The sequence below is a fragment of the Hypanus sabinus genome, chromosome 14 (assembly GCF_030144855.1).
Source record: "Hypanus sabinus isolate sHypSab1 chromosome 14, sHypSab1.hap1, whole genome shotgun sequence".
NCBI classification, from domain to species: Eukaryota; Metazoa; Chordata; class Chondrichthyes; order Myliobatiformes; family Dasyatidae; genus Hypanus; species Hypanus sabinus.
Window position 1 is genome coordinate 34,053,933 of NC_082719.1, and position 14,919 is coordinate 34,068,851.

Genomic DNA, 14,919 nt, shown 5'->3' on the forward strand with positions numbered 1-14,919 from the left:
GTCTCTCAACCTCAGTGCCACAGGAGTGTGTGCACCATACGCCTTCCAGAAGTCAGTGACCAGCTTTTTTATTTTGCTGACAGTGTGGGAAAGATCGTGACATCCTGCTGCTAGGATCTCTGTTTCCTTCCTGCACTCTGTCTCTTCGTTATTTGAGATTCAGCCCATTGTGGTGATTTCAGCAGTAACTTAGAGCTGAATTCAGTAGTAAGGAGTAAAGTCAGAGCTGAGGACAGAGCCATGTGGAGGGGCAGCATTGAGGATAATCATGGCAGAGGCGTTGCTGCTGTATTTATCAATTCAATTAGGACAGTAATTCAAGATGACTAAATTTTAACTTTATCCTGAATATTTTTTACTTCTGCCCCATCATTGGTATTTATAAATTTAAAGGTAAGTACAGTGGCGACAAGCATGTTTCTATTGCAACACAAGAAATTAATGCGTAATTTTCAAGACAATTTAGCTTGAACAGTGTCTAACATCATATCTATATTTAAAATGCTCAGTTCACAATCACCTGAGCATGGCATAAGCCTATAATTATGTCTCTGGATTCAGCTAGACATTGTTTTACATTTGCTCATGTTTTCCTGAAGGGCAAAATAATTGTGATTATGAAATAGGAAAAAGTACCATTGTAGTATTCAACTTCTGGATTTTGACCAATTTACTGTCAATGGGGAACTTTTTCCAAAAGTTTGAAGACTTTAGTGTCTATAATTTGCTTATGAGTAAGAAGCTGATTTTTTCCAATATTTTTATTCATCAGGAACTCCTTATATTTATTCTAATGCTGCTCCCCCAATGTCAGTGTCATACCAGGTAGTTAATGTCCCCAGTGTCCATACCAGGTAGTTAATTCTGATAAAAGTGGAATCTCACACTGGCAATGGATGAAAAGAAATCACTTTGTTATTGAATTGCAATGATTATTTTCTCCCCAATGTATTAGTGTAGGAATGTGAAATTATGTGCAGTAAATTGTTTACAATTATTATAGTGAGATTATTTGTAACTAAGAAATAAATTTGCTATGTTGGAGCCCCAGATATTTAAGCAATACTATAATAATGCTTCAGAGCAGTCTCTCACTTTCTGCTTTTACATTGTGCATTTTCATTCCTTGGTTGCCAGAATTGTTTTTAATGCTGTTTTTTTAACAACCTGGTGTAAATTTGTCACCTATCCAGCATTGTGTGCAAATATTTATACAGAGGACAGAAGGAGCCTGGAAGCGATGCATTTGTGTTAAGCCACTCTGAGATGCTATCTAACTGCCATATTTCTTTATTGTGGCCAGTTTTTACTGCAACTTTCAATGTCTGTAATTCATTACTCCCCAGAGTTTGCCTCTACTCCCTTTAGTGGTAATTTACAAATGAATTTTCCTACCACTTTTCCTTCTCCATCTACCATCAGAATTATTAAGCTAAATCAAAGGACAAGACAAGTTACTCTGTCCTGTTTTGCCAGTCTACTATTTATTAAAGTATTGCTGATCCACTGCTCATTTTCATTTACTTGTCTTTGAATCAATTCCTGTGATACCTTATAGAGGTGTTTTGAAAACATATGACCGAGCTTCATTGGCTATTGCAAGAGAATTTTCACTGCCTTGAAATCCTTCTAATTATTTTTCTTCATCAATGCACGCTGTAACATTAGTTACATTGGGATTAATTGCAATTTAAGTGGGGCAACAAATTTTTAAAAAATTGCAGCAAAGCTGCTTCAGGTTTGAAGGTGTCTTGTGGATTTACCTTGTTGATGTAAAATGCTGTAGGAGACACTAATTAAGTCTCACCAAATGGAGAGGTGTTTATTCACACAAAATGCTGGTGGTACGCAGCAGGCCAGGCAGCATCTAAAGGGAGAAGCACTGTCAATGTTCGTGCCATCAGGTTGGAGGCTACCCAGCTGGTATATAAGGTGTTGTTCCTCCAACCTGAGTGTGGTCTCATCTTGACAGTAGAGGAGGCCTGGATAGACATATCAGAATGGGAATGGGACGTGGACCTCTACCTGGCGAGGCACAGCGACAGCTCTCTGATACCTCCTCTTATTTACCCCTTGATCATGACCCCACTAAGGAGCACCAGGCCACTGTCTCCTATACCATCACCAACCTTATCAGCTCTGGGGATCTCCCATCCACTGCCACCAACCTCATAGTTCACACAACCTGCACTTCCCGTTTCTACCTCCTACCCAAGATCCACAAACCTGCCTGTCCAGGTAGACCCATTGTCTCAGCTTGCTCCTGCCCCACTGAATTCATTTCTGCATACCTTGACACTGTTTTATCCCCTCTTGTTCAATCCCTTCCCACCTATGTTCGGGACACTTCTCACGCTTTGAACTTTTTCAATGATTTTAAGTTCCCTGGCCCCCACCGCCTTATTTTCACCATGGACGTCCAGTCCCTTTATACCTCCATTTCCCACCAGGAAGGTCTCAAAGCTCTTTGCTTTTTGGATTCCAGACCTAACCAATTCCCCTCTACCACCACTCTCCTCTGTCTAGCGGAATTAGTTCTTACTCTCAATTTCTCCTTTGACTCCTCCCACTTCCTCCAAACCAAAGGTGTAGCCATGGGCACCCGTATGGGTCCCAGTTATGCCTGCCATTTTGTTGGCTTTATGGATCAGTCCATGTTCCAAGCCTATATGGGTATCCATCCCCCTCTTTTACTTTGCTACATCGACGACTGCATTGGTGCTGCCTCCTGCACCCATGCTGAGCTCGTTGACTTCATTAACTTTGCCTCCAACTTTCACCCTGCCCTCAAATTTATCTGGTCTATTTCTGACACCTTCCTCCCCTTTCTTGATCTTTCTGTCTCCATCTCTGGAGACAGCCTATCTACTGATATCTACTATAAGCCTACAGACTCTCACAGCTACTTGGACTATTCTTCTTTCCATCCTGTCTCTTGCAGAAATGCTATCCCCTTCTCACAATTCCTCCATCTCCGCCGCATCTGCTCTCAGGATGAGGCTTTTCATTCCAGGACGAAGGAGATGTCTTCCTTTATTAAACAAAGGGGCATCCCTTCTTCCACCATCCACTCTGCTCTCAAATACATCTCTCCCATTTCCCATACATCTGCCCTTACCCCATTCGCCCACCACCCCACTCGGGATAGGGTCCCCCTTGTCCTCCCCTACAACCCCACCAGCCTCCGGATCAAACGTATAATTCTCCGTAACTTCCGCCACCTCAAGGGGATCCCACTACCAAGCACATCTTTCCCTCCCGCCCTTCTGCTTTCCGCAGGGATTGCTCCCTATGCGACTCTCTTGTCCATTCATTCCCCCCCCCCCCATCCCTTCCCACCGATCTCCCTCCTGGCACTTATCCTTGTAAGTGGAACAAGTGCTACACCTCCCCTTACACTTCCTCCCTCACCACCATTCAGGACCCCAGGCAGTCCTTCCAGGTGAGGCGACACTTCGCCTGTGAGTCGGCTGGTGGCTCCCCGTGTGGCCTTTTTATATATTGGTGTAAAAAGTTTTAATTCCATGTCCCATTTCCATTATGGTATGTCTATCCATGGCCTCCTCTACTATCAAGATGAAGCCACACTTAGGTTGGAGGAACAACACCTTATATACCGTTTGGGTAGCCTCCAACCTGATGGCATGAACATTGACAGCGCTTCTCCCTTTAGATGCTGCCTGGCCTGCTGCTGCGTTCCACCAGCATTTTGTGTGTGTTGCTTGAATTTCCAGCATCTGCTGATTTCCAGGTGTTTATTCATTTCAGTGTATTTCACAAAAGACTGGGAATTACCGTGGGTAGGTGGCAAAACTATGATAGCACGGGCAACCAGGATGCTGAACTGAAGTTAAGTGACGCAGCATGCTAAACTAAGGCATGACCAAGGTTGTTATGGCTGAATCTGGTCCATAATGGTGTATAATATTTGGCTTGGGACATGCACACCCTATCACTGGAATCTGCACCTCTAATGAAGATGCTTCCCAATTTCTGTTTGTTTGTTTCAGTGTCAGGATAACACTCCATCTTGCTGGCTGATTTCTTTCTTCTCGATAAATGTAAATACGATTATGCCTCCTGTTGTTTCTGAATTAGATTACGCTCAAGATTTGTAAGTGATTCTGTTATCAAGATAAAAAGTGGCATTTGAGCAGGTACTGAATTATCCTCCAATTTTTATACCACATCTTGCTGCTCTTCCCTAAATACCTTTGAATGTCACTCAACAGATTCATTATGTGGAATGGGTTTCTTTCCAGTGGTAAAATATTGAACTCCATTTTATGCACTTGATAAATACTGACCCACTTTCTCATACATCTTTACTAAGAGAGAAAAATAAAGTCAAGTTTCTTGTTCAACAAGATATATTTCTTCTGTGTCTTGGTTCCAGGTCCAACTCTGTTGTTTGCAAAAGTAAACCACAAGGAACAAAAAGGCAGAAGGTTTTATGCCTGTGCAGCCTGCAGAGATCGAAAGGATTGCAATTTCTTTCAGTGGGAAAATGAGAAGGTAGGGAAGAATAATAAACTGACTGCTCTTTCAGAATACCTTTAGATTACTGGAGAATTAGTTTACTTTTCAAAAATCTGCAAAGGAATGAACTTTTATGCACCCCAAAGTCCTATGTCTCAGGAATGTAGTTCTGAATGATATAACTTCTCTGTTGGCCTCTTAATGATTGCCAAATTTTAGCTAAGTTTGAAGGTTGAGTCTTGCGGTGACAAGGTTCTGAGCTCTCAGTGTTTTAGGATCAGCTTTGTTCTCCCCGTCCCCACCATTACCTTTCTGATCAGACAATGAACCAACCCAAGAACACTTCCTTGCTATTTTTGCTCTCTTTTTGTGTTACTTTATTTATTTTTAAAAATATATCTCATATTGTAATTTATAATTTTTGGTGTATTGCACTGTACTCCTGCCAAAATAACAAATTTGCAACATATATGTCAGTAATATCAGACCTGATTCTGATCTACTTCCATATTTTGGCAAAGGGTGAGTGTCACATTTTATTATGTTTTTCTTGATGCACCTTGCAATGTTCACTGTAGAATATATTAGGACATGGATTAAAACCCATTGTAATGTGCCAATTTCCAGTGTTTGGTGTTAAATTCTAGCCCTGTCATCTCTATTTTTATAATACAAAAATGATCACCTTTAATGGTGTTTCCGTTAACACACTCATTCCTGGAAGTGCGTTATGAGAAGTGAGGTACCAATGTTTATAAAGTTAATTTCTAAGTGATTGAATTTTGGTGAGAACTTATTGCAGAGAGGAATTAGATGCAAAATATTGAGAAGCAGAAGTAAATACTGTTAAGTTCATGAATTGAAGTGTTTCCTTAGATTTAAGATGATATTAATATCAACTATGTGGAAGTTATCAACACAGGGCAATATGTAAATAATTGAATAGAAAGGAACAAGAGAGGTTAAATGAGTAAAGGACAAGTAACTTTGTATGTTTAGTCCCGGAATATAGAAATGATTCTTAAAACTATAGTCTCCCATTGTCTCAGCTTGCTCCTGCCCCACCAAACCGGCCTGTCCAGGTAGACCCATTGTCTCAGCTTGCTCCTGCCCCACTGAACTCATTTCTGCATACCTTGACACTGTTTTATCCCCTCTTGTTCAATCCCTTTTCACCTATGTTCGGGACGCTTCTCACGCTTTGCATTTTTTCAATGATTTTAAGTTCTCTGGCCCGCACCGCCTTATTTTCACCATGGATGTCCAGTCCCTATATACCTCCATCCCCCACCAGGAAGGTCTCAAAGCTTTCCGCTTCTTTTTGAATTCCAGACCTAACCAATTCCCCTCTACCACCACTCTCCTCCGTCTAGCAGATTAGTCCTTATTCTCAGTAATTTCTCCTTTGGCTCCTCGCACTTCCTCCAAACCAAAGGTGTAGCCATGGGCACCCGTATGGGTTCCAGCTATGCCTGCCTTTTTGTTGGTTTTGTGGAACAGTCCATGTTCCAAGCCTATATGGGTATCCGTCCCACACTTTTCCTTCGCTACTTCAATGACTGCATTGGCGCTGCCTCCTGCACGCACGGTGAGCTTGTTGACTTTATTAACTTTGCCTCCAACTTCCATCTTACCCTCAAATTTACCTGGTCTATTTCCGACACCTCCCTCCCCTTTCTTGATCTTTCTGTCTCCATCTCTGGAGACGGCTTATCTACTATAAGCCTATGGACTCTCACCTGGACTATTCCTCTTCCCACCTTGTCTCTTACAAAAATGCTATCCCCTTCTCGCAATTCCTCCGTCTCCGCTGCATCTGCTCTCAGAATGAGGCTTTTCAATCCAGGACGAAGGAGATGTCTTCCTTTTTTTGAAGAAAGGGGCTTCCCTTCCTCCATCAACTTTGCTCTCAAGCGCACCTCTCCCATTTCACGCACATCTCTCACCCCGTCCTCCCATCACCCCACTCAGGATAGGGTTCCCCTTGTCCTCACCTACCACCCCACCAACCTCCGGGTCCAACGTATAATTCTCCGTAACTTCCGCCACCTCCAATGGGATCCCACCACCAAGCACATCTTTCCCTCCCCCTCTCTTTCTGCTTTCAGCAGGGATTGCTCCCTATGCGACTCCCTTGTCCATTCATCCCCTGCATCCCTTCCCACCGATCTCCCTCCTGGCACTTATCCTTGTAAGCGGAACAAGTGCTACACCTGCCCTTACATTTCCTCCCTCACCACCATTCAGGGCCCCAGACAGTCCTTCCAGATGAGGCGACACTTCACCTGTGAGTTGGCTGGTGTGGTATACTGTGTCTGGTGCTCCCAGTGTGGTCTTTTATATACTGGTGAGACTCGACGCAGACTGGGAGACCGTTTCGCTGAACCCTATGATCGATCTGCCAGAGGAAGCAGGATCTCCCAGTGGCCACACATTTTAATTCCACATCCCATTCCCATTCTGATATGTCTATCCTTGGCCTCCTCTACTGTCAAGATGAAGCCACACTCAGGTTGGAGGAACAACACCTTATGTTCCATCTCGGTAGCCTCCAACCTGACGGCATGAACATTGATTTCTCTAACTTCTGTTAATGCCCCCCTCCCCTTCTCACCCCATCCCTTATTTATCTATCTATCTATCTATCTATCTATCTATCTGTCTATCTATTTATTTATTTATTTATTTATTTATTTATTTATTCTCTCTTTCTCCCCCCCCCCCCCCCCCTCCTCTCCTTTTTTTTCTTCTCTGCCCCACGCACAATCACTCCCTGCCTGTTCTCCATCTCCCTCTGGTGCTCCCCTCCCCCTTTCTTTCTCCCTAGGCCTCCCGTCCCATGATCCTTTCTCTTCTCCAGCTCTGTATCCCTTTTTCCAATCAACCTTCCATCTCCACCCCCTCTTGTCTTCTATCATTTCGGATTTCCCCTTCCCCCTCCCACTTTCAAATCTCTTACTATCTTTTCTTTCAGTTAGTCCTGACGAAGGGTCTCGGCCCGAAACATCGACTGTACTTCTTCCTATAGATGTTGCCTGGCCTGCTGTGTTCTACCAGCATTTTGTTTGTGCTGCTTGTATGTTTAGTGACAGCTGAATCTTCTCTGCAGTTCCTAGGTTGATTTGTTTTGAGACAAAGACTAAAGGAAAACAGCAGTGAAATGAGATAAATGGAAGCTCAAATTTAGTGTACATCATTTTGATGTGATCGTATCATGCCAGGAAGAATAAAGAGAGACAGAATAAATGTTGCTGTAGTTTATGCATTTGTAGAGAGAGACAGGCTAAATGGCCTTTGGAAATTTTGTGCAGCTGTACAAGATAAAGAATGATTTTATGCAGATAAAGAAAATCTTTTCATAGTAGGACGAGGTTTAGTAATCCAAGGACACAAATGTGAGATAATTTGAAAAAGAGCAAGAATACAATGAGAGCGAATTCTTCTAACCCAGGGCTACTTATTGCATCGAGTAATGGGGGGAGTTGTGATGGAATAAAGTGCTAATAATTCAAATAAACAGTAAATTTTTAGCAATGTGAGGAAAGAGCATGGGGTAAATGTCATTTAATTACGCTGGTATCTGATTGTCATTTTCAGGTGTCAGTAGTTCGGCAATTGGCAAGAGAAGAATTTAATCAAAGCCAACAGCCACTGTTTACACACAAGCAGTATGTGGAGAGGTAAAATATTTTACATGATATAATAGGGGATTCTTCATTAGATAAAAAATCTAACGATTATATTTGCATGTTTATTCCCTCAAAAATTATGGTGGAGTTTAGCAAGCACTACCCAATCACTTTGCTTTTCTCCCTAAAAGTATGTACTATTTTGCCCATGAAAAACTGGGAATGAAAGATTGAAATGATGCAATCTTCTCTAATGATTTCAGGGATAGGCATAGTGACTTTGACATGAAGAGTTCTTGGAGGTTACTGCTTGATTGGCTATTCTTTCTTTGTGTAATAATTGATTTCAAACCTGATCTTGTCCAAGTTGTGAGTTCAAGAAGAAAGAAGTAGAGGTATTCTGAAGTAAGAGTTACAGACGTGGAAAGGAGATCCTTTCATTTTGCAAATTGTTGAGGGACTAAAACCTCTAGTCTTTCTGAGTCTGGGTGGCCAGGTACCTCTTCATTCAATTTCTGCATCAGTTATGTTGATTCAAGTGGGAGGAAAGAGGCTGTGTCTGTTCCCTTGCAATAAAAATGTTGTTGCAGTTCTTCCCCTGCAGTGCACTTCACAATTATTGAAGCTCTCCATTTCCAAATATAGTTAAGAGTACCACAAAATTTAGAAGAAAAGGAAATACAGGTCATATGCTATAGTTTATTATTATGTATTGCAGTATGCTACTGTCAGAAAACAACAGATTTTATAATATATGCCAGTGTTAGTAAACCTGATTCTGATTCTGGATTTGTACATCTCCTGTGCTGCTATTGGCGAGTTTAGACTATGCTGAGATCATAAGGTCATAAGACGTAGGAGCAGAATTCGGCCATTCAGCCCATCAAGTCGGCTCTACCATTCCATCAGGGCTATTCCTGGATCCCACTCAACACCTGCCATATCCTTTGATGCCCTGACTGATCAACTTCAACCTTAAATATTCCCGCAACTTGGCCTCCACCGCAGTCTGTGGCAGAGCATTCCACAGAATCACCACTCTCTGGCTAAAAAATTCCTCCTCCTTACCTCTGTTCTAAAAGGTCACCCCTCAATTTTGAGGCTGTGCGCTCTAGTTCTGGATACCCCCACCACAGGAAATATCCTCTCCACATCCGCCCTATTTAGTCCTTTCAGCATTTGGAAGGTTTCAATGAGATCCCTGCATTCTTCTAAATTCCAGTGAGTACAGGCCCAAAGCTGCCATACATTCCTCATATGTTAACCTCTTCATTCCCGGAATCATCCTTGTAAACCCCCTCTGCCCTCTCCAATGACAATATATGGGGCCCAAAACTGTTGACAGTACTCCTAGTGCGGCCTGACTGGTGTCTTATAAAGCCTCAGCATTATCTCCTTGCTTTTATAGCCTACTCCCCTTGAAATGAATGCCAACATTGCATTTGCCTTTTTATCACAGACACAACCTGTAAATTAACCTTCTGGAAGTCTTGCATGAGGACTCCTAAGTCCCCCTGCACCTCTGATGTTTGAACCTTCTCCCCTCTCTCCAAAGGCACTATTGTTCCTTTTACCAAAATGTATTAACATACATTTCCCAACACTATTCCATCTGCCATATTTTTGCCCATTCTTCCAGTTTGTCTAAGTCCTGCTGCAGTTGCATTGCTTCCTCAGAACTATATACCCCCTTCAGCCGTCTTCGTATCATCTGCAGACTTTGCCACAAAGCCATCAATTCCATTATCCAAATCATTGACAAACAAAGTGAAAAGTAGCGACCCCAATACTGAACCCTGAGGAATACCACTTGTTACTAACAGTCAATCAGAAAAGGCCCTCTTTATTCCCACTCATTGCCTCCTCCCAGTCAGCCATTCCTCTGTCCATGGCAGTATCTTTCCAGCAATGCCATAGGATCTTGTTAAGCATCCTCATATATGGCACCTTATTACCACTTGCAATCTTCCAGTACTCTGGGACCATGCCAGAATCAAGTGATTCTTGAAAGATCATGACCAGTGCATCTGTTAACTCTTCAGCAACCTTTCTCAGGACTCTGGGATCTGGCCCAAGTGACTTATCCATCTTAAGACCTTTGAGTTTGCCTCATACTTTTAGCAATGATACTCACTCCCGAGCACAAAAAGAATTTCAGTAAGTAGAATCAGACTGGGAGAGAGAAACTACAAGCGGTTGAAAAAGATCTGCAGAGGACAATATACAGTACGTCCAATAAATTTAAAGAGGAATGAAAGGCAGGGAGAGAAATAAAGCCTATAAAGCAGGACTAAGGAATATTGGGATTTGGGGGAAGGACTTGTGGATGAGGAGAAAGTAGGTAAGATCCAGATCTTAAAAGAAAAGTAGTCCAGAAATCTTAAGTCTTGTTTGGAGGAAGGTATGGCCGGCGAATGCAGTGGACTGCTCGTAGAGGGGTGTATGTGTGCTCCTTTTCCTGGAGGAGTGTATTTGCAAGATTTTGTATCAGACTGAAACAACATATTATAATTTGGGTGGAAGCATGTCACCTAATCTAGATGATTGTGCATTTTTGAACTGGTGATAGTTCTCAGTTGGGTATGAGAAGTTGAGCAGCAAAGATATATTGGTCTGACTTTGATGTTAATAACATGACAAGATCAACATTTCACAGAAGTGGAAGATTTATCTCCATGTGAATTTTTGCGATAAAACATTTGTTTATAGCAGGTAGACTGCTGTTAAGGTCATTCTAGTGGCAGTTGGATCTATTGATGTATTTAAAATAATTCCATGCTGTCCCATCGAAGGTGACAGCAGTTGTGCAGTGGGAGCTTAAATTTATTGCCTCTCCGTTGCGATTGATGTGAAAATAACTGCAGTCTTGCTTTTGTGAAAAGGGATAAATATTTAAGTCTTGATGGAAAATAAGATTAAATTAAACCTTCGTCACCAACACTACCACCACCCCAAAGTGCTGACGCAATCTGCAGGTTTAAATCTAGTTGGAGAGGAGAGGGGTTATCTAGATTACCATTGCATCACTCGTGCCCCACAGCGGTCGGGCACCACAAGCGCTACCAACACAGGTGCACCACATGGCTGTGTGCTTAGTCCCCTGCTCTACTCACTTTATACTTACGACTGTGAGGCTAAGTACAGCTCCAACGCCATATTTAAATTTGCTGATGACACACTGTTGTTGGTTGGATCAAAGGGAATCAGCATATTGGAGGGAGATTGAAAATCTGGCTGAATTATGCCACAACAACAACAACCTCTCACTCAACATGTGAAAAATCAAAGAGTTAATTATTGACTACAGGGGGAGGAAACCAGGCTTCTATTGATGCGTGGTAGAGAGTGTACTGACTGATTGTATCATGGCCTGGTATGGAAACACCTACACTCTTTAATGGGAAAGCCTACAAAATATAGTCCAGTCAAGTACAGGTAGGGCGTTCCTCTCCTGAGCACATCTACAAAGGAGTGTAGTTGTAGGAAAGCAGAATCAATCATCATGGACCCACACCATCGAGGACATGCTCTCTTCTCGCTGCTGCCATCAGGAAGGAGGTACAAGAGCCTCAGAATGCACACCACCAGATTCAGGAACATAGAAACATAGAAAATAGGTGCAGGAGTAGGCCATTCGGCCCTTTGAGCCTGCACCGCCATTCAGTATGATCATGGCTGATCATCCAACTCAGAACCCTGTACCTGCTTTCTCTCCATACCCCTGATTCCTTTAGCCACAAGGGCCATATCTAACTTCCAGTTGTCTAATCTAACAGTTATTACCCCTCAACTATCAGGCTCATGAACCAGAGTGGATAACTTCACTCACCCCAATGCTGAACTGATTCAACAACCTACAGAGTTTCAGGACTTTGCAACCTGTGTTCTCAATAGTTACTTATTATATTTTCCTTTTTTGTATTTGCACAACTTGTTGTCTTTTTGCACATCAGTTATTTGTTCATCTTTGCTGTGTGCGGTTATTTTTTATTTACTGAGAATACCTGCAAGAAAACAAATCTATTGTGACATATATGTAATTTGATAATACATTTACTTTGAATGTTACTTTGAAATCCCTCTCTGAGTTTACAAATACCTCTGTAATTTCTGATTCAGAAGTTGGGCAATAAATAGGGGAGAAATTCTGCAGAGTCACTGGGCCAAGGAGAAGTGGAGAGTTGAATTGTGAGCCCTTGGAATGAATTACATTTCAGCAGCTAATTCCTTTTACTGTCTTGACCTTTTTATAGATGGTAGTTGCGAGGTGCAGTGTGGCGCTGCATTCTTACTAGCCTTCTTTTCCTTTGCTGCCATCTACTGGGTTTATCAAGGAGAATTTTATATCCTTCAATTTTTATAAAACATTCCTCTGGAGCCTGGCTGCTAGACCCTCAGCCTCTCAAGCTACTATTTAAGTAGATAATAGGTAACTTGTATCTTGACTATATCTGCCCATGTTGCTTTTTTAAGCCTTAACTGTGTCTCAGTAAAGTATCAACAAATTTAGTTTCAAAGTTTTCTATTGATCTACCCTCAAATGCATCTTGGGGAAGAGATTTCTAGGTTTCAATTGCCCTTTGTAAGTAAAAAAGTGTCCTGACATTATCCCTGTATGGTTTAACTGATGTTAACATCGCATCACTTTGTTATTTCCTTCAACATCAGAGTAAGTAGTTTAATATCAACTCCTTTAAACAACGAAATATATTGTAAATCTCTACAGTTGCCTCGTGAATGTGCATTTTCTCTTGTTTAATGAATTCCATTGTTAAATGGCTCTCTAAAAAGTGGAATATTGAAGAACATACCCAGCATCATAATGAACATAGATACCTTTTGAGAATAACCTATGGAAAATAAACACCAGAAAATACTAGTCTTGACTTTTCAATAGCACATCAGCAATTTAATTCATGTTCTACATAGCAGTAACCATTTTGCCTAAACTATGGAGTTTCTAAGTTAACAGAGAGAAGTTAATAACTGGATTGAAGTATATTACTAGGTTTCAGAATAGTAATATCTCCATAAGATCTTGTACTTCACTTTTCAGTTGATTTTTGGAAGTATAATTTTAAAGTGGAAGTGAAAGACATAATAGGAACTGTAGAATGACTCTCCATGGCAGTTTCTGATTAGGTTAGTTTTTGACCTGAAAGCTGCCTTACCTAAACACAGAATTTACTGTATATATTACTGCATCTTAGTAATATGATGGCAGGTTCTTATTGTTCAGAAATTATTAACTAGCAAATGTTGTTTACCTATTTTGTTTTTCCTGCAGATATCAGCAGTTCGTATCTTTACCCTTGGCAAAAAGGGTATTCTGTTTAGATTGCCAGCTTCTTTTGCTGCCTGGGGAATGGGATGAACACTCGTCCCATCACAGGCTGGAGACCGTCTCTCTAGATCAACTGAAGAGACCCAGCCATTTGCTGCTCCCACTTGAAAACAGAAAGACCAATGCTCAATATCTATTTGCCGATCGCACTTGCCAGTTCTTATTGGATCTAATTATTTCGTTGGGATTCAGGAAAGTGCTGTGTGTTGGAACACCACGGTATGTTCATCTGTCAAATATCAGTGTTAATGAAGTTTTGGTAGCTACAATTTTTTCATTTTCCTGTACTTAAATATCCTGCACCTCTTCAGTGTTGATGACAAGCGTTCGTTATCTGTGTTGAAGCTTTAACCCAGTGGAAGTGAGTGATTTCTGAAATTCAACTTGTACATTTCTGTCATATTGTTGTACTTTAAATGTAAATTATTTTTATTTTCCCCAGAAATAATTGTTTTTGTAATGAAATGATTAATCTAGATGTGCTTTAGGATGCATCACCAGTATTGATTATATCTTGATGACTAGGTTTATTTGTGATTTCTGACATGGAAACAGGTGATTTAATTTGTCTTATTGATTCTATGTGATTCAAGATTGGCTGTCACACTAAGTGGATTTAGTCATAGTCGTAGAGTAATAGAGCTCCTGAACAGGTCCCTCAGCCCATCTGTCCATGATGACTACAGCATCCTCCCTGCTAATTCCAGCTGCCTGCATTCGGCCCATAACCCTCCAAACCCCTGGCTTATGTACCCATCCAAAAGGCTCGTAAATATTGTAATTGTACCTGCCTTGACCACTTGCTCATTCTGGGTACTCACTACCTTCTGCATAGAAAAGTAGCCTCTCAGGCCTCTTATCGTGTATCTGTGCCCTCTAGTTTTGGACTCCCCAGCTCTGAAGAAAGGACTATGACTGTCCACTTTATTCATAAACCTCATGATTTTATGAACTTATTATGATGTCACCTTTCATTCTCTGCTCCACTGAATAAAGATTTATCATGGCTAACTTCTCCCTGTAAATCGAACACTCCAATCCTGGCAGCATCCTCATAAATCTCTTTTGCACCCAGCTTGACAGCATCTTTCTTATAACAGGGTGACAGAAATTGTACAAGTGTGGTCTCTCCAGTGACTTGTAGAACTGCCACATGATGTCCATACTCCTCAACTTGATTCCCTGACTGATGAAGGTCGTCATGCTAAATGCCTTCATCCTTTTTACTTGCGTGGCTACTTTCAGTGAATGGAAGGTCCATCTATTCCACAACGCTTGTCAGAGCCCTGCCATTCATTGCGTAGGTCCTATGCTGGCTTGAATGCTGCACTAATCGCCTCAGTTATCTAAGTTGAAATTTATTTACTATTCCTTGGCCCATCTCCCCGATCCCTGATTAAAATCTCTTTACAATTCATTATAGCATGTGCAACTATCAACAAAACCTCCTAATTTAGAATAATCAGC

At 41.5% G+C, this 14,919-nt stretch overlaps 1 protein-coding gene across 3 annotated transcripts in view; it reads left to right on the top strand.

Annotated features, from left to right (window-relative positions):
• The window catches only part of zcchc4 (zinc finger, CCHC domain containing 4), an 86,009-nt gene that overhangs the window by 3,934 nt on the left and 67,156 nt on the right, over window positions 1-14,919 (top strand). For all 3 annotated transcript variants that reach the window (XR_009515639.1, XM_059988985.1, XM_059988987.1), the window contains exons 2-4: window positions 4,397-4,515; window positions 8,077-8,159; window positions 13,396-13,671. Coding sequence is in view for 2 of the 3 variants with exons in the window: in XM_059988985.1 (XP_059844968.1) it covers window positions 4,397-4,515; window positions 8,077-8,159; window positions 13,396-13,671 (478 nt within the window). In the remaining variant the exon portion in view is untranslated. The remainder of the gene's footprint in view (window positions 1-4,396; window positions 4,516-8,076; window positions 8,160-13,395; window positions 13,672-14,919) is intronic.